The sequence below is a fragment of the Patagioenas fasciata genome, chromosome 1, assembly GCF_037038585.1.
Source record: "Patagioenas fasciata isolate bPatFas1 chromosome 1, bPatFas1.hap1, whole genome shotgun sequence".
NCBI lineage: Eukaryota > Metazoa > Chordata > Aves > Columbiformes > Columbidae > Patagioenas > Patagioenas fasciata.
Window position 1 is genome coordinate 85259509 of NC_092520.1, and position 16926 is coordinate 85276434.

At 47.7% G+C, this 16926-nt stretch overlaps 2 protein-coding genes across 2 annotated transcripts; both read right to left on the reverse strand.

The window, feature by feature from the left end:
* Positions 1–11642, reverse strand: BCL9 (BCL9 transcription coactivator). Its single transcript, XM_065862709.2, has 7 exons — positions 11510–11642; positions 9647–9963; positions 8558–8747; positions 7989–8088; positions 5334–7563; positions 3184–3444; positions 1–2193 (listed from the first exon to the last, which is right to left on the reverse strand). The coding sequence occupies exons 1-7, from the start codon at positions 11560–11562 to the stop codon at positions 1085–1087; spliced, it is 4260 nt and encodes a 1419-aa protein (XP_065718781.1). The 5' UTR covers positions 11563–11642; the 3' UTR covers positions 1–1084.
* On the reverse strand, positions 11613–11804 carry LOC136116402 (uncharacterized). The gene has a single exon (XM_065862711.2). The coding sequence runs from the start codon at positions 11802–11804 to the stop codon at positions 11613–11615; it is 192 nt and encodes a 63-aa protein (XP_065718783.1).
* Positions 11805–16926: the final 5122 nt, after the last annotated feature.

Consider the following 16926-nt stretch of genomic DNA (forward strand, 5'->3'; position numbering starts at 1 on the left):
TTTTTGTAAGAAACAATATATTTTATTTTTCTGACACCACAGCCCTGGCGAGTGGTTTTGTACCAAATTTAATGGAGGTTACACAGAACGTTTTACGCTGGGGAGGAAAAAAAAAAATAACCACAAAAAAAAATCCTGGGTAACTTTTAGTGTCTGTTCCACTCCCACATTAATAAAATCACTTGGGGTTTCTAAGAAAAGGAGAATAGGAAACAGTGAGAGAGACTACTGTAGGATGTAACAGTGTCCAAGTCCAGGCCCTTCCTAAGAGTGGGAAGAGTCCCTCACGTGAGGAGAGGCTCTCCTAGGTTTACTCCCCAAAATAACACAATGTATTGCAGCTGCCATAGGAGGAGACAGAAGGGGGACGGAGAGAGAGAGAAGTCTATTTAATAAAGAGTGGGAGGGAGAGACAGAAGGTGCTGGACAGCACACCATAATTTGAAAAATATGTCCTTAACTTATTATTTATTTCTTTTAAAAGATTCCCCTCACTGAACTTAAGTTCCTTTTTGTGCTTTTCATTAATACTCTGCTCTGAGGTCGTAGTTTGGTTTTTCTATACATTGGAGTTGAAGGAAAATAGTCCGAAGTTCTGAAGATGGATTCTCCACCTAAAGTAAACAGCCTAGAATCCCATTCTCCTCTCACCCCAAAGACTAAAGTCTCTGCTAAAATCCCTTTTACAATATAGTACAGTACACAAAAAACCCCAAAAATAACCGAGAGTTCTGGGAGAAGCCAGTCCAAAGGACGTAAACATACAGAGAATGGTGCAACTTGTGACAAATGGCAATTCTCAAAATACAGCTAGAGGTTCTCAAAGCAGGTGCCGTCACGGGATACCCAAGTCCACAAAAATAATTTTTAAAAAATAAATCTTAAAAAAAAAAAAAACAACCTGTTAAAATGAATTTTTTTTTTTTTCAGGTAATTCCATACATTCGAGATTTCCCAAAGTGTCCTCTGGTCTCTTTTCACCTATTGCATGGCCAAACTGTACTCCTGAAGCTCCCAAAAAAGCCCTCAGGACTTGGAATCTCATCTTGACAAGGATCAGAATATCCAGTCTTATGGTAGCAGCTTAAAACATCATGTTCCCTGGATTTCCAGGGCCTTGGCTAAATCCTCCCATGCCAACATCAGCAGCCATACCTCGGGGCCTCATCTGGGGGGGAATCATGATGTTTTGTTGGGGTCCCATCATGCCCTGCATTGACATCATCATACCAGGCGAGCCTACGGGGCCCGGGTGACTGTACAGCCCAGCGGGGGCTCGGTCCTTGCCTGGGATCATGGCCACGGGGTTGCTCATGAGAGCGGGCTGGCCGGGCATGGCCGTTTGTGCTGGTGACATCATGCGGTGGTGCGGCCCCATCATGCCTTGCTGCAGGAAGGCAGGCGGTCTCATCGGGTTATGGCCCGGCATGGATGGAGCCGTCCCAAGAGGGATATCCGGAGTCCCCACGGGCCCGGGGCCGCCCATGCCGGGCAACGTTAGTCCCATCCGCGGGGTCTGCTCTCCTATCATCCCCTGCATGTGGGAGAACCCCGGCCCGGGGCCTTGCGGCTGCTTGCGGCCCGGCACCTCCCCACGAGGGAAATACTGTAGTGTCTGGCTCGGCTTCTCTGACGGGATAATCCTAGACAGGTCAAACTCGGGTATTCCCGTGGCTCCGGGACGGATCACCTCCTGCAGCTCCGGATCGGTGAAGACCGAAGGCATGTTGTTCCCAAGAACGGCGAAGGAGTCTGGACCGCCAGGGCCTCCAGTCTTGCAAAGTGCTGGATCTGTCGAACTTTGGGGCAGGTTGGTGGGACGCCCCAGAGGTCCTTCTCCGTGGAAGCCCATTCCTGCTGGGAAGTTGCCTTGTCCACCGCTGGGCCCGTTGTGTGGAAATGGCACCTGCTGTGGAGGGGACTGTACAGGAGGGAACCCCTGTGGGAAGCCCAGGCGTCCTTGAGGTACCATTGGAGACTCCTGCGAACCGTGCCCCATCATTGGATTGTGTGACATCAGGCCAGGTCCCACGGGGACCCCATGAGGAGGTATATTGGGTCCCATAGCATTTGGAGAGGGCATCTGGTTGTTATGGGAAAGAGGCTGGGTCATTCCCATTGGGCTAAGGGTTGGCATTGGACCCACTGGGTTTGGACCTGAAATTCGAGGATTCTGAGAATTAATGCCCATTCCTAGGGAAGAAACAAAGAGTGACATTTAGATAAAAGCCAATAATAATCAAAGAACCTATCAGAGAGCTTTCTAGATGGTTATCAAATCCACATGCACTCAAAAAAATTAATGCTAGTAAAAAGCATCTATAGCAGCTCTGGAAAATGTTATTTTAACCAGAAAATAGATGCCACCTGCATGGTAGCCTTCCTAAATTTGCCACTGCCTTATAAAAAAAGTGACTAAAACCTGCTCTGTAAGTACGATCTCAATCCAACCCATACCTTTACTACTTCCCTGGCAGTCCAGATGATGCAGGCAGTAACAAACATGTCTGTGGCAGATTACCAGCATATGGACACTTGTCCACTGGGAGGTGACTGAGTCTCCTTTCAAAACTCAAGAAGTGATGAATCAAGTAACCCTCGTATGACTAGGAGGCAGCAATCAATGAGGTTAATGAGCTATCATCATGAATTTATTCAATTAGCCAGCTTGCCCAGGTATACTCACAGCCACTCTGATCATTACTGTGTGAAACAGACAGCAAAGCTACAGGTAAACCCACCAAATATTCGTTACCAGTTGCCGCTCTCATGAAACATCCACTCATCTTCTCTTTCAAACACGTCAATTCAATTGGGCGGAGGGGCTACAGCTTACTTTGGTATTAAATATGCAGCCACAAACATTAAGCTATCAGCAGGAACTGGTTTTCTCACACAAGTAATTCCAGTCTGCCTGAGTGAAAATCTCTCCCATACGTAAGAGTTTTCAAGATTAGACACTTTCTGAAGAACAGACACTTTCTGGACAGAGAAACCGGCTGCAAGGAGAATTTCCGTCTCCCCACTTCAGAGAATTGCAACTGCCTTCCTCAAAAACAACCCACGGCTATATATTTTTCTGGGATTTTTCCTCTCACCATCTTCATTTGATGAAGCTTCCATAAAAATTACACTCACCGTATTGCCTGATAGCTTGGGCTTAGGTTTCTTTGAGTTTCTTACCTGGTACACTGTTCATAGGTGGCAAGTTTGGGGAGCGTGCTGGAGGGGAGTCATCATCCGAGCTGGCCACAGTTTTGATGGCATCATGATAGAGCGGTGTAGAGCTGGGCATGGCGAATTTGGACATCCTGGACATCATAATAGAGAGGGGATTCTGGGAGAGGGTCGGCTCTGGAGGCATTGTGTAAGGACTGCTAGAGGGAAGATTTCCAGGCAGAGTCACAGGAGCAGACTGGCTGACTGTCGAAGGAGGTGGACCACCTTAGGACAACAAAAAAATAGGAAAAGAGAAAGAAAAACACTACTTTTTCCCCTCTTGTAATTTTTTCTTTAAACCACACCCTTTTCCCCTAGAAATCTCTTTTATTGCAAGAGACCACCTGGCTACTACAGTCAATGGCTGCGAAAGGTAACCAGAAAAACAAGCCTATCGGTCAAGATGGCTAACATTTGTTAGCCTGGATTCTGCACTTCTGCTGGAACTATCTTGAGCCTCTACAAATCCACAAGAAGAATTATCAGGTAAGAATGAAAATCCTACAATCCAACTGCCATACACTGAAGACAGATTTAGGTACCAGGTCTAGCCATAAAAACTTGTAGTTAATTAACTGTGCCTGCACCCATCAAGCATCAACTATAACTCCTTTCCTTTTTTGTTTAGGAAGCAACAAACAAGCACAAGAGACATAGCCAGTACAACGAAAACCATAGCAAATATTATGCCAAGCAATGCAAGCAAATTTCTGACAAGGCTGCTGCAGCAATTACAAGTAAATCTCTCTGTTTGTGTTTCATTTCAGGTTTTATATACATGTATTTATTGCTCATTGCAGTTAAAGAAGTGTTCTCTGCATCTATTAGCTTAACGTCATCCTTTGCTCTCCCAAAACTAGAAATAAGTTAACTGCACTTCCAGTATCCTTTGTTCTTCACTCATAAATTTCATGCCATCCAGACCACATTAAGGAAAGATCCTAAATCAAAGTTGTACTACCACTGAAAATTCACTGCACATTCCTCAGTTTCCCTCAGAGAAAAAAAAGAACGGAGAACAGAGAATATAAAAATCCTGCAATGCCGAAACATTTATGCTTTGGAAGAACTGCACATAAAAACATTTGTTAAGCACAACATTAGGCACGGACTAGAGAGCACTTAGTTCAGACCTGTAGGCACTTGGGCTCATGCTGGGCACAGCCTCAGCAACCAGGACAGACACTAGCACCCAGGCTCCATTCCTGAGCAGAGACACCTGGCCAGGAGCCCCGACAGCTGCTGTGAGCAAGAAAGAGGTTGCCCTCCCTGCCACCGCAGGCACGTCCTGGCCACCATGCCATGACCCATTGTAGCACCAGAGGGCCCCACAGCCAAGCCTCCTCTCTGCCAGGAGACCCTCCAGGCAGGACAGCCAGGGCTGTGGCACTGAGAGCCTGGACTAAGAGACAGCCAGATGAAAGTGCTCCAGGGTGAGCTCCGGGAGGGTTTGGGAGCAGGAAGGAGCAGGTAGGGGCACAGAGACTTGCAGGAGCAGATGAGGCAGTGCCAGCACCAGCGCCCTGAGGTCCCAGGCACAGCATAGCTCGAGTGTGCTACCAAACGCTACCTAGGGTGTTTAGCTCTCTCCAAAATGACCAAAAAGCCTGAACAAACATCAAGCACAACTCCCTGTCTGTGGTGGTAAACCTAGAAAGCACTAGCCATACCTAGACAGGTGACTGGCTACCTACGCTCAGCATGTCTTTGTAGTAGCCTTCTACCTCAGTGTTTTCACAACATCAATAGGATCTTCTCCACAAAGCTACGGTCACCAGGAGCTATGACAAAATGGCCAAAAATCCCTCTGAGGAGAGATTTCTCCTATCAACACTCCGCATCTTTTCACACCTCTTGACCCCACCCTTTCACTTTCATGTTCTCTGAGTGACCAGCCTCATCTCAATACACAAACCACAGATACAAGAGGAAGAAAAGTGCTTGCACTCTACTCATGTAGCCATCCACCAGACACTGGGCACGGCCTCCCTCAAACAGGCAAAGCACTTGTCTGTTTTCTGCCACCCTGCAAGAAACCTCCCCCTCCCCTTGCTGCATACCTCAGGGTAACCCAAGGTGAAGAGCCACATCCAGCTAGCAGGGGTAGCACTCACCTGACTCCACATTCCCCAGCATGGCTGGAGAAGACATGGTGAGAGATGCCTTGTGGTTTGGGGGTATCCCAGGGCTCTGCAAAGGAGGCTTTGGAGACGAAGTCCATCCAGGAGAAGGTGCAGGAAGAGATGGAGACTTGAGGTGGACAGGAGAAGCAGCAGCAGACCCCAAGACAGGCGGGGACTTTATGGAGGCAGCGGCAGCTGCAGCAGTGGGGCCCGCAAGCATTCCTGCCAGCTGGGAGGGTGTCTGAGGGGACTTGAGGTTCCCCGAGGGAGACCCCATCATGGGAGACTGGACCTGGCGCATCGTGGGGGACTTCAGGGGGTTGATTCCTGGTGAATGCACTTGACCCGCCGTGGAGATATCCAAGGGCTTGCGGCCGAGGCTGCGCTGCGCAGGGGGAGCAGTGCTGAGGCTGTTGGGGTTACTGGTGGGATTGAGAGGTAGTGGCGGCATGTGGCTGAGCCGGTTGTTAGTCCTTTGGTCAGGCCCAATCTGTTCTCTGAGATTTCGGAGACCAACTCCTGGGCCCTGAGACATGGGAAGGAAAGGCCTGGGACCCATGCCGTACTCCTGCTGCGGGTGCTCCCCAAACGGCAGCGGCACCATTTTCTGCTGAGAGGAGAGCATCTCTGAGACGCCAGGGCGCAGCTTCATCATCTCTTCTGGCCCGACTCCTGCCTCCCTCAGCTTCTGAGGGACCAGAGGCGGGTTGGAGCCCATGCTAACATTCATGCCCATGTCCCCCTTCATGCTGCCAGGGCCCATCCCAAACTCCAGCTCCCTGTTAGAGCCCATTTGCGGGGGTATCCCTTTTGGGAAGTCCCCCCTGGAGGGACTCATCGGCCCTTCAACTGGCATGCGAGGGAAGATGGGGTTGTTCCCAGGCTCCATGTGTCTCTGGGAGGGCATCATTCTGTTCATCTCCATGCCGGGCCTGATGCCTTCCATATTCATGCCGGGAGGGAGGCCCATCTGTTTCTCAGCCAGCTGCTGCTGATAGAGCTCTTCAGGCAGGCCCTGTGGATTGGGGAACCGCTCCCCTCGGCCAGGGCCACTGAAGACACCCTGGCCAGGAGGGAAGTTTCGGCCATCTGGGATTTTTGGCACATCATCGGGCCAACTAACTCCCGAAAGCCCAGGCCGGGAGGCAGGATTGGGGACACTGGGGCCCTCCATGTCAGGGTTCATCATTCCTGCAAAACCAGGTAGGCGCATCTGGCTCCCAGGCATGTTGGGATGAGGGGCCATGCCCCTGGGAGGCAAAGAGTGCGACATGTTCATGCCTTCAGGGAAGGGCTCCGGACCCCCAGGTCCCCAGCCCTCCCCAGGGGTCATCTGATAGGGAGGGGGAGGACCTCGGACCACCCCGCGAGGCCCATGCTGATGGACCATCATGTCCTGCAGCGAACACTGCTGCACAACCACCTGCTCTTGCTTCCTTCTCTTCTCCTCATAAAACTCCTGCTGCAGCTTGAGCCAGGCCACCTGCTCAGGAGTCATGTGGTCCAGGTGGTCTGGACCTATGGGTCCTGACTGGGAGTTCATTGGTGGTGGCCCCATTTCATCTGGGGAAAAGGGCATGTCCCTGTGTCCTTGAGGGCCAAACGGAGCCCCTCCATCAGTCCGAGACCCTGACCCTTTGCCTAAACTTTGGGATTGAGCCATCATGGCCTGTATCGGCCCTTCAGGTTTCTTTTGGGGACCATCCAGCACTCCAGCATTTGGGGGTGGCCCCCCACTTTGTCCTCCTGCAAACTCCTTCTCATCAGGGAAGAGCATGCGCTGTATGTCTCTCAGGGTCTGCAACGAGCGTTCCCGATGTTCCAGCTGCTCCTGTGACAGTCCATCTGGGTTCTCGCCCAAACTGGATGGGTCCCCACCAGACACCTGCTGGGGAGGACCTTTGGGGTCTGCAGCAGAGCTATTGCTACCTTGGGAAACCGGGCTAACTGCTCGGTTATTGGGAGTCGAACTCTGCCCAAACCCTTCTGTCTGCAATGGGGTAGAGTTGGCAGGGCTGCCCACAGACATCACTTTGCTTTCCACGCTGGGACTGTCCTGATCTATGGGACATGTGGGGCCAGTGGGTTTGGATACCGGCGCTGACAAGGGTGGAGTCGGCTGCATCTTGGCATTCTGGGGAGGGTTCTGGTCCTGGGTGGAAGGGGGCTGCGGCTGCGGCAGGGGCTTGGGTTCAGTCCGAAGTGCAGTGATCTGGGGGTTCTGCAAGAGAAAGCCACATGCTGGCACTTGTTCATCTTATAGGCGCACCACGTAAGCAGAGGTGCAAACAAAATGTCCTGTCTCAACCCCACCAGCCCACACTCTGCAAGGGAGGGTGGCCTCCTTGCAGAAACCTATTTTGTTCAAGCATTACAGCGAGCAGCCCTTGCTCCTGTGCTAGCTCTGCATAAGCAACAGGTCAGAAATACACCGCCCAAATATAGCAGGACTCAAGGGTCTTCTTTGGATGATCCAAGACATCTATTTGCAGAAGGCTAGGACAACAACTCACTCTCTCTTTAGGGTGTTTTTCCACCCTAAAACTCATTTCAGAGTGTAAATAATCATCCTTCTCTCCGAATCACACACACACACACGAGCACGTTTACCATTTCCCTTCCCACCCACATGCAGATATTCCCTACCAAGGGTACAGTGTTTCGTTCCGCCTTGCTCTTCGAGATGTTCTGGATATGAAAGGACACGATGGTTTCCACCTGTCCCTTCAGCACAGCTTCTGCAGCCCTGAAAAGACAGACAGACGCGCATATCCAGCTGAAGCCAAGAATCAATTTTTCTTAATCACTCTCCCTTCTATCCTTCAGCTGGCAGAATGGAGAAAGACTTAACCACATATATTTCATTCTAGATGAGTAGCAAAAGAAAAATGCTTACATCTACAAACTCATCGGCATTCAGGGTTCACATGTCAGTTTAAGCCATCCTGGCTGCTACTCACTGCGTGGATTGCAAAACAATATCTACCAGTAGCATTTGCCAAAAAAAAAACCACACCTCAGAGGAATAAATAATCACTTCTCAGAGGGCAAGAGGTAGCGACATTCTCCACTCCAGCCTCTTCAGCATCCCCAAAGTAATGACTTTTTGCTACAAGAACACACTTGACAGAGAAAATGCACTTCTGAATTGCTTAAAAAGGGAGCACAAATACAAGCACCGCTCCCTGAAGACATTTAAGCATCTACCTACTTACTTGTTGGCCATCTCAGTAGAAAAGACGTAAACCACTTTGGATGGAGTCTTCTGCCCACTTGCTGGCTCCAAAGCAGCAGTCAGGCCATGGGAAGGTGTGGAAGACCTTGGGGCTGAAGCATTTGAAGGAGTCATGGAGTGTGGTGTGTGCTGAGAATCCTGGGACTTCACATGATCAGCAGAATTGCAGTCTGGAAGGGAAGAAATAAGAGAGCAATCAATACCTTGGGAGCTCTTTGGAAACCATTTCTGGAAGCTGAGCAGAGCTTTTCCTCCTTTGAAATTTCCTACTTCTCTCTCAAGCACCACTAAAGGCAATTCCTCTATTACACCATGCATCTTCCCTCTAATGCCATGCTACCCCACCGGCACGGCTGGGAGAAAGCTCAACTTGTCCCTTTCCAAGGCAACTGACCGTTCCAAGAGTTGATCCCTTTAGAATTTTCCAATGGCCACAGAGATCAGCAGGAAAACTAAACGCCACAGTGAACAAATGTAAATATCTCTGCACCCAAGGTGCAAAATTTTACTTTTTTGTCCTTCAGCCACCTTAGCCAGGTGACCTAGCAAATGGACAACAAAGGAAAGATAGACAACTGCACATCTAGTCTGTTTTCGCACTGCCTCACAGACACAACATTAGAGCCAGGAACAGAACACAGAAATTCCAACTCTCTGGCTTGAGATACCAGTCAGGGTGCTACAGGTTATGTATCTATGTTGACAAAACACACTTGCATATTGTTCGAAACCCAGTTACAACAGAGCGGTTCCTGAAAGGCCAAAGGCCAGAAGGAAACCAGCAGGTTGCATTTGTACTTTCAAATCCTCCAGAGGAGTTTCAGAGTTACAAAGGAACTTTCCCAGCAGAGTCAGGTCTGCACTTTAACTGAGCGTGAATGGGACGTTTACGGATGCCGGCTATGAAAACTCCTCCTCAACTGCTCTCGAGACCTTTATACTTCATTGGCTGGAACTTACAGAACCCCAGACAAATAAATGTTTTGCTAACACTTGCATAGCAATTCTCCATCTCACAGAGGACTCAGACTAATTGCCTGCACTTGCGCACAAATTCTAGCAAACATACCTTTGATTTCAGAGTCGTCGTTAGGAGTCCCAGCTTCCCTCTGTTCAAAGGAGTCTGCCGAAATGCTCCTCTCTCTCTTTCCCTTCCCCTTGGCACCATTTCCAGCCCCATTCTTCAGCCCCATGCTCCCACCTGGGCCAGGGAGCACTTTGGGGGGGTGACCTCCACTTTTGGGGTCACAGGGAGAGGGCTGGGATTGGCTGGTGGAGCCCCCTTGTTTGCCCTGGTTGGAAAATTTGGAATCCAGCTGGGGGTTGCCAGATGGGGACATCACTGTAGGGGGACGGACCATCACCTCCTGCTTTGATTTGGGGCTACTGGGGACAGAGCAAAAAAAGGAAAAGCAAAAAATGTGACAAATCACACCATTGATTCATTCAACCCTGTAGGAACAGACTAGAGAGAAGCAGAAACAACCACTGCCACCTTTGCAAGCTAAGGCAATTGCTGACAAATAAAAATGCCTGTGCACTTAGAGCCATGCAGGTGCTTTTTTGAACATGCCCTGAAAGGGTTATTATCCAAGACAGGATCTCATTGCTCAAGAAGGCACCAGGGCAAGCTACAGACCTGCCAGATCCCAGGAATTGCTGTCACATGAGGACCTACCTCTAGGGCTTCTGTCAATAAAGACAACAGTTTCTATGTGCACAGAGAAGCACCTTACATGAAGGCCAGCTCCGAGTAAACACACAAGGCACAATAAAGTTCACCTCACCAATCTCCTGGACCTCAATTATATGCTGCAGCTCTGACTAGAGCAGGACCCCCCCCACCCCCTCCCTTGTACCTCTCTATCCAGTTCTACAGGGAGCACAAGGAAAACCCAGCATTACTGCAGCATTCATCATACATCGGGGCAAGTTGCCAGGAAAACACAAACCTCTGACCGTGAAAACAATTAAACCAGCTACAACCTGCCTCTGAATAAGGAAAGAGGAGGATACCATCTCCCTGCACACTCCTGCAAAATGGGGCAGGCAAAGCTGCTTTAATTTGCCAAAGGAGATTCAGAGTCTTTCCTTCCCTGGTCCATTCAGTAAATTGCATCCTAAAAATATTTTGTTCCTCTGGGTTTTACAGATGTATTAGCCACCCCTTCCTCCTCACTCTCCAGTTACTCCATTGCTATCAGATCTTCTGCACTGTGTTTTCCCATGATCACTACCACTTCCAACAGGCAGTGCTACTAGCATCCTCACTGTGGGACTCACACAAGCCGCTTCCTCCTTCGCACAGACATCTGACTCAGAAGCATTCCCTCTGAATTACTCTTAAGCTCCAGATGACCTCTAGGAGTAAGTAATCAAACTCGAGAGTACTGTCAATGAGATTACTGCAAGTCCCTGGACACTGCTTCACTTTCATATTTTTCCCCTTCCAAATGAGTGGAGGAGAGATGCTGACCTGCTGCACAGGCAGGTGAATGATGCAGAGGATCTCAGTGCACAGCTGATCCATCCTCCAGGCTGTTCAGGCCAATAATATGGAGGAAGCGTTTTGTGTGAAAGTACAGACAGAGAGACCTGCTGCTGCCCAACTACCCCTCGGGGACACAGATAATTAGAAGAGGGGAAAAAAAACCATAGAGAAACAGCATGTTTACTCTCCTACAGCCTATTCAGACACCTGATGGGCATGAAGAATGGAGAACCTGCACCTCACACGTGTAGAGCCTTCAGCTCATCCTGAGCCCAGCTCATCAGCACTGTGCAGCCAGCACCCAGGTACTCAGCAGGCCCCATGGGAGCAAAAAGGAGGACCAGCAAGCGACACGCACCAGCCCCTGGATAATTCTGGAGCAGGGCAGGGACAGCATCACGCACCAATCCAGAGTGGGTGAGTGCACGCTCCTCTCCTTACCTCTGTGTGTTGCCTGATGGGGAGTTCCTCACTTTAGGGTTACTGGAATGCATTGACAGAAATCCTGAGCTCACAGTCTCACACGCACGCAGATGGGCTCTTGTCAAGTTCCTCTGGGGAGTGCGCTGCCAGAGGCAGCGTTGAAGCACGTTCTGCCACTCGCTTCTCTCAATGCTGGCTGTCTGCTTGCCTTTTTTCTTTTGGCTCCTCTCTGGTTTTGCACTGGGCGCTCCCCTCCTGCAGTTCCAGCATTCTCTAGACGCGTGCCTCCGGCTGCCCAGGGGAAGTCTCGCATCTCCAGGGCACACTGTTAAAACCACCCCACAAGAAGAGAACAGAAAAACAGTGAGGAATTTTCCAAGCGTATGTGGCTGGTGTAAAGCAGTACATGGCAATTTGTCCCCCATTGCTGAGAGGACACAGAAGAACGAGAACTTTCAGATGGCTCAGTACAGCTGTGTATTTCAGAGTGAAGGCAGCCCTGGCTGGCCACTCAGTCTGCAGGCAGTGAGGCCATCTTCGCTTCATCAAAAACAAATCACTCTGGAGTCAACAAAACAGGGAAGCACCTCATATCTGAACACTTTGATTCCACACCTCTGCTCAGCTCAAAGACACCTCACAGCAAGTCAGTAGGCAGCCAAAATGTCGAATCCCCAACATGACTTAGCTATCCAGGATTCCCCTGTGAACAGCCATAATCTGATATTTCTTAAGAACATAGACTCTGCTCAAGTCTTTTCTGTCTCCTTGGTCCAATAGAACTAGACATATCTTCAACGATGTGTGCTAAGGTTTGCACAAAGGGAGGAAAATAAAATAAAATATCTTCCTGACCACCTGTAAGTAACCAGCTACGCTGTGATAACTCTGAAAAATACTAGACATTAGCCACTCATTAAATCTATTAGAAAGGCCAAAAGATCACTAGAGACCTACAGCTTAATTCACTCAGCAACACTATACAGACTATTGAGAATTAAAAAAAAAAAAAAAAATCCCCCCAAATAAGCACTTTTTCAGCATCTTTCTAAGAAACAACAGGCATGACGCAGGCAATAAGGCATATAAAACTGTTTCTGGATGAGGAAACTATTGAACATTATTGTTTATGTCCTTTGGGCTACATTATTTTGGAACAAATTTCTGTCTTGTTTATGTTTCAACAAAATCTCTCCTGTTCATCTCACCTACTCAGATGCAAATCCACTTAATTTAGAATCTAACCAAGATTTATTGTTAATGTATTAAGCATTGCTAGTTAAATATTATTCAAATGTAAATATTCCTAGTATTCCTTCTCAGCACCAAAGAAGCAGTTTCTTCCTGTGCATATCAAATGAAACAAAACAGATCTCCGACTGGGAGTGTCTTGAATTTTATGAAGAAACTACTGTTTAAATTGCATTTAGAAAACAAAAAGTGGTTTGCTTACATGCTGACAGCAGAGGACTAAAAAGCACAGGTACTATATGGTCACCTCTGGCCAAGGACAGTTATCAGTAACTTGTAGCACTCAGCACCATGGTTTTCCAGTTCCCCAATTTTATCTTGTTGTGAGGTTGTGCCATTACACTTTTTAGTGACTTTGCACTGCTGTGCTTTAACGTGATAGTGCTCCACACTGCAGTTGTTCCACGGAGCTCTGCATTACCACCAAAAATTCTCCTCTCTACCACACACCTCCTTCATGAGTCAGAGGAATCATTCTGCTCCCTATTCTCACACCCACTGCACGAACCTACTAATGTGGGAAACGTTTCTGCAATAAAAGTCTCATTTTTAATGCCTCCTATTAGGCAAAATTAGATTAACTCCAGTCTTAGCCACACATTCCACAGGATCCACACATCTCTCTGGAGTTATCAGCTGGTTATCCCACTGATTTCGAGAACAATGTTAGAGTTACTCTATTCCTATTGTTACTATGATCATGCTGTAACTGGAGCTGGTGCTGTACAGATATATCAAAGAGAGAAAATCTTCACAAGAATCTAAATTACACTATCTTTGCATGCAAATTTGGCTCCTATGTCTGTTTAGACCACAAAACCAAACATTATCAACAGCACCCAACTCCACTTTTCAGTAAAAGTCAATGGAGCTCAGTGATATTTTGGAGTCCTCGCTTACGGTGAAGGTGTGACGGAAAACATAGCGCATTTCAGGTAAAAAAAGCAAAAAGGAACAACAGCATTAAAGTGAGCAGAGCTCGATGCTAAAAGTAGGATGCAGATGCCTGTGTGATGAACTTAATTACTCTAGTTGTTTCATCCTCTGCTTTTCCACTTCTGATATTTATGCATTATCATGTTACCTTCTATTATAAAATGAGAATTTTCTCAGGCTCCCAGTCTTGCGTGGTGCAATGAGAAAGCTTGAAGAACAGAACCAGGATCACATTGGCTGCACAATATTTCTGACATCAAACTTTCAAGTACTTCACGAGGAAAAAAAAAGAAACGCACCTTCAATTTTAAACCCTACTTTTTATTACATGTATCTTCTATCTATTAGAACTGATACACTCTGGAAGGGAACTGCATTTTCCCATCTCAGTTTAAATTTCTTCTTACCAGAGAGAGCTATAAAGGATACATCAATATATTCATTGGTGGAACAACGGCAACTCAACTTCCTCCGCTTCTCATTTCTGCACACTGGGAATGTACCATCTTTTATAATGTGAAATGGAACGCCTCATGATTTTTCTAAATGTGCTTCCAGCATATGTATGTCTGGAAATCTAGGGTTCAATAATGGAAAAGCTCTAGAGAAATGTATTTTTGCAGCTGGAGTCTGCCTCCCATAGCAAAGCCTTTATCGTTGCTCTAAAATTAGAGGAACAGTCATTGACAGTGAATGGTCAGGCCAATTTTCAAGACATTTTGGCAAGCTACCTCCAAAGCTGTATTTTCAGGATTGCTATAAGGTATGCCAGGCAACGGCTGCAGTGAAAAGGGACAGTTTGACTGCCTACTCATTCTCAGCACTTCTCTCCTGATCAGATCAGGGAAAGATCTGAATGGGAACCAACCCAAGGGAAACAGTAGAAATCTCTATTCAGCTGGATCAGTCCCCTGATCTGGTTGATCATGTAACCACATCAGCACCACAGCAAGCTCAAAGGAGGAGGTGAGAACAGGTGAAAAGCAGCCTTACCCGACTTGGGTACAGCTAGCAATTTGGATGGATTAAAATTACTTCAAACCTCAATTGCAGAGACAAGAGATGGACCCAAGTTTGTGGAGATAAGATAGGTCCTTGCCTTTCCAGCAAGTATTTCACTTACCAAGACCCCTGGTGTCACGACACGGCAGTACTCATTGTGGAGGCCACAAGTTGTGAACCACTCGTCTCACAAGAAAAAAATCACCTGGAAAAAAAGAAGAGAGAGGAAGAGTTTCACCAACAAGAACGCACAGTCAAGCTGTGCATCCCTCCCACGCATCCCACCTCTGAAGTGGAGGAATCAAAACTTGCTCTGAACCACTGACAAGGGGAAGCCTCTGTTCAGACTGGCAATATCTGTCAGCACTGAGAAAGCCACCATGAGACTTGAAGAGTCTGAAGATGCATGCTGCACAAGGAGGGGAAATAGCTCAGACCTGCTTTAGCACTCCCACATTTGAGCTACCTGGATTCCCATGAGCTCATCTGCACTTAGAGAAGCTGGCACAAAGCTTGGACGTGTAACTTCCCCTTCTCTGTACCCATCTCTCTTCAAAGGCTCAACTTCTCCTCACCGTGAGCCCATCAACTTCTGCCAAACCCCTGTGCTTCATACATATAATCTCCTCCACAGCCAGACAACATATAAATAAAAACATCAAGCATCAGGTGAAGCCAGGGAATCAGTCAGTCACATCTAGGGGAAAACCAGGCAGGTTTCATAAGGAAGAAGGACTATGTACTGTTTGGCAGCTCCCACTTCACATCACTGTGCTATGCTATAGAGAGAAGGGAATCCAACTGCAAATCTTCCCAACTAAGACACACTGCAAGTTTGCTCAAGGTAGAGCGGTGAGCTCCACATTGTGCTGCAGTTATTTCCTATAAAGCCAGAAGAGTTCATGGCCCAAGAACCCATCAGCCACGCTTTCAGTAATGGAGACCATCATGCATCAATTAATCTTCACACACGTTAAAGCAAGTTTAGGTGCCTGAAAGTTCAGTAACACAAGGAAAAGCAGACTCTGAGGCATGTCTTAATGGTAAACCTGAGGTCAGTAAAGAAAGAGCAGCTACGTGCCAGCTTCTCCCTCACCCACTGTGAAAACTGGAGAAGCTGCAAGAACAGTATGAATTCACACAACATTCACACTGCCAGGGTGGTTTCTCAGAGCCCTCTCAGTTATTTACATGGCACAGACAGCCTTCCAGTTAAAGAACGACTGCAAACTGAAATCACTACCAGAGGTTTTCTGTGTAATCCCAATGCATTCTGCTGACCAGATCTCCCAACAGGAACACAGGAGTTGTTGCGAGGCTCAATTAGTTACGCATTGTGAAACCCTGTGCACATCCTCTTCTCTCCAACATTCTCCAACTATTATCTACTGCAGCTTCACCTTAATAATGTAGCAATGCACTGCCATGTAATCCACCTCAACAAAACCAAACTACAAAGCTAGTCCCAAACAATGTAGCTACATTCTCCACCCAGTCCAGCCAAATCAAACAATGAAATCATCAACGTGATAGACCATCCTTATCTAGCCAAGTCACACCTGCAGACAGAAGCTGAAACAAACACCTATCGCAACAAGCTGCTTCATCCAGTAAAACCTACCACAGCAGCACAATCATCCCTGAATCCAATTACCCAGCTATATCGCCTCTCCCCTTTCCCCCACCCCACCCAACAAAACAATACAGGCTAAGCCATGCCAGTGCCAATACTGACACACCTCTATCAAAGCAGTGACAGAAATCACCTTTTCCCTTGAAAGGGAAAACATGTGAACACCAGCATGCATTGGCATGAAGAGAATCTGTCACAGCCAACAGTCGGGGTTCTATTGCTTGTACCACCAAAGTTCAGCTTAGCAAAGCCCCAGAGCAGGGCAGCCCTACAGACCATATCCCAGGACTGCAAGTGGGACACAAATGATCAGACATGACCGATTTCTAAGGCTGCCCAGACAATTATTGCAATGCAACTCCATCCCCCACAGTTTACCATTTCTGCTGCTCACCTGCACAGTCTTAGCCCACAATCAGCACAAGACAGCTTGCTCCACAGTGAATTTAAGAGCAAAAGGGCAAGAGCACATACACCAGCAGCTACCAGAGTAACTAACAAGAAACAAATGCACATCTTACTTTACCTTTTGGTAACTTATTATGAACCACCCCTGTACCTCTATGAACTAGCCAGCATGTTATTTATTGTAGTGCAAACAGAAGAGGAAAAA

Bases quoted from the DNA above. Each gene is read 5' to 3' on its own strand.
- BCL9 (XM_065862709.2), bottom strand. From the start codon at position 11,562: ATGCATTCCAGTAACCCTAAAGTGAGGAACTCCCCATCAGGCAACACA. The intron at 9,964-11,509 runs GTAAGGAGAGGA...CTCTGTCCCCAG, and splicing joins CCATCAGGCAACACACAGAG to TAGCCCCAAATCAAAGCAGG. The intron at 8,748-9,646 runs GTATGTTTGCTA...CTTCCCTTCCAG, and splicing joins CGACGACTCTGAAATCAAAG to ACTGCAATTCTGCTGATCAT.
- LOC136116402 (XM_065862711.2), bottom strand. From the start codon at position 11,804: ATGCGAGACTTCCCCTGGGCAGCCGGAGGCACGCGTCTAGAGAATGCT.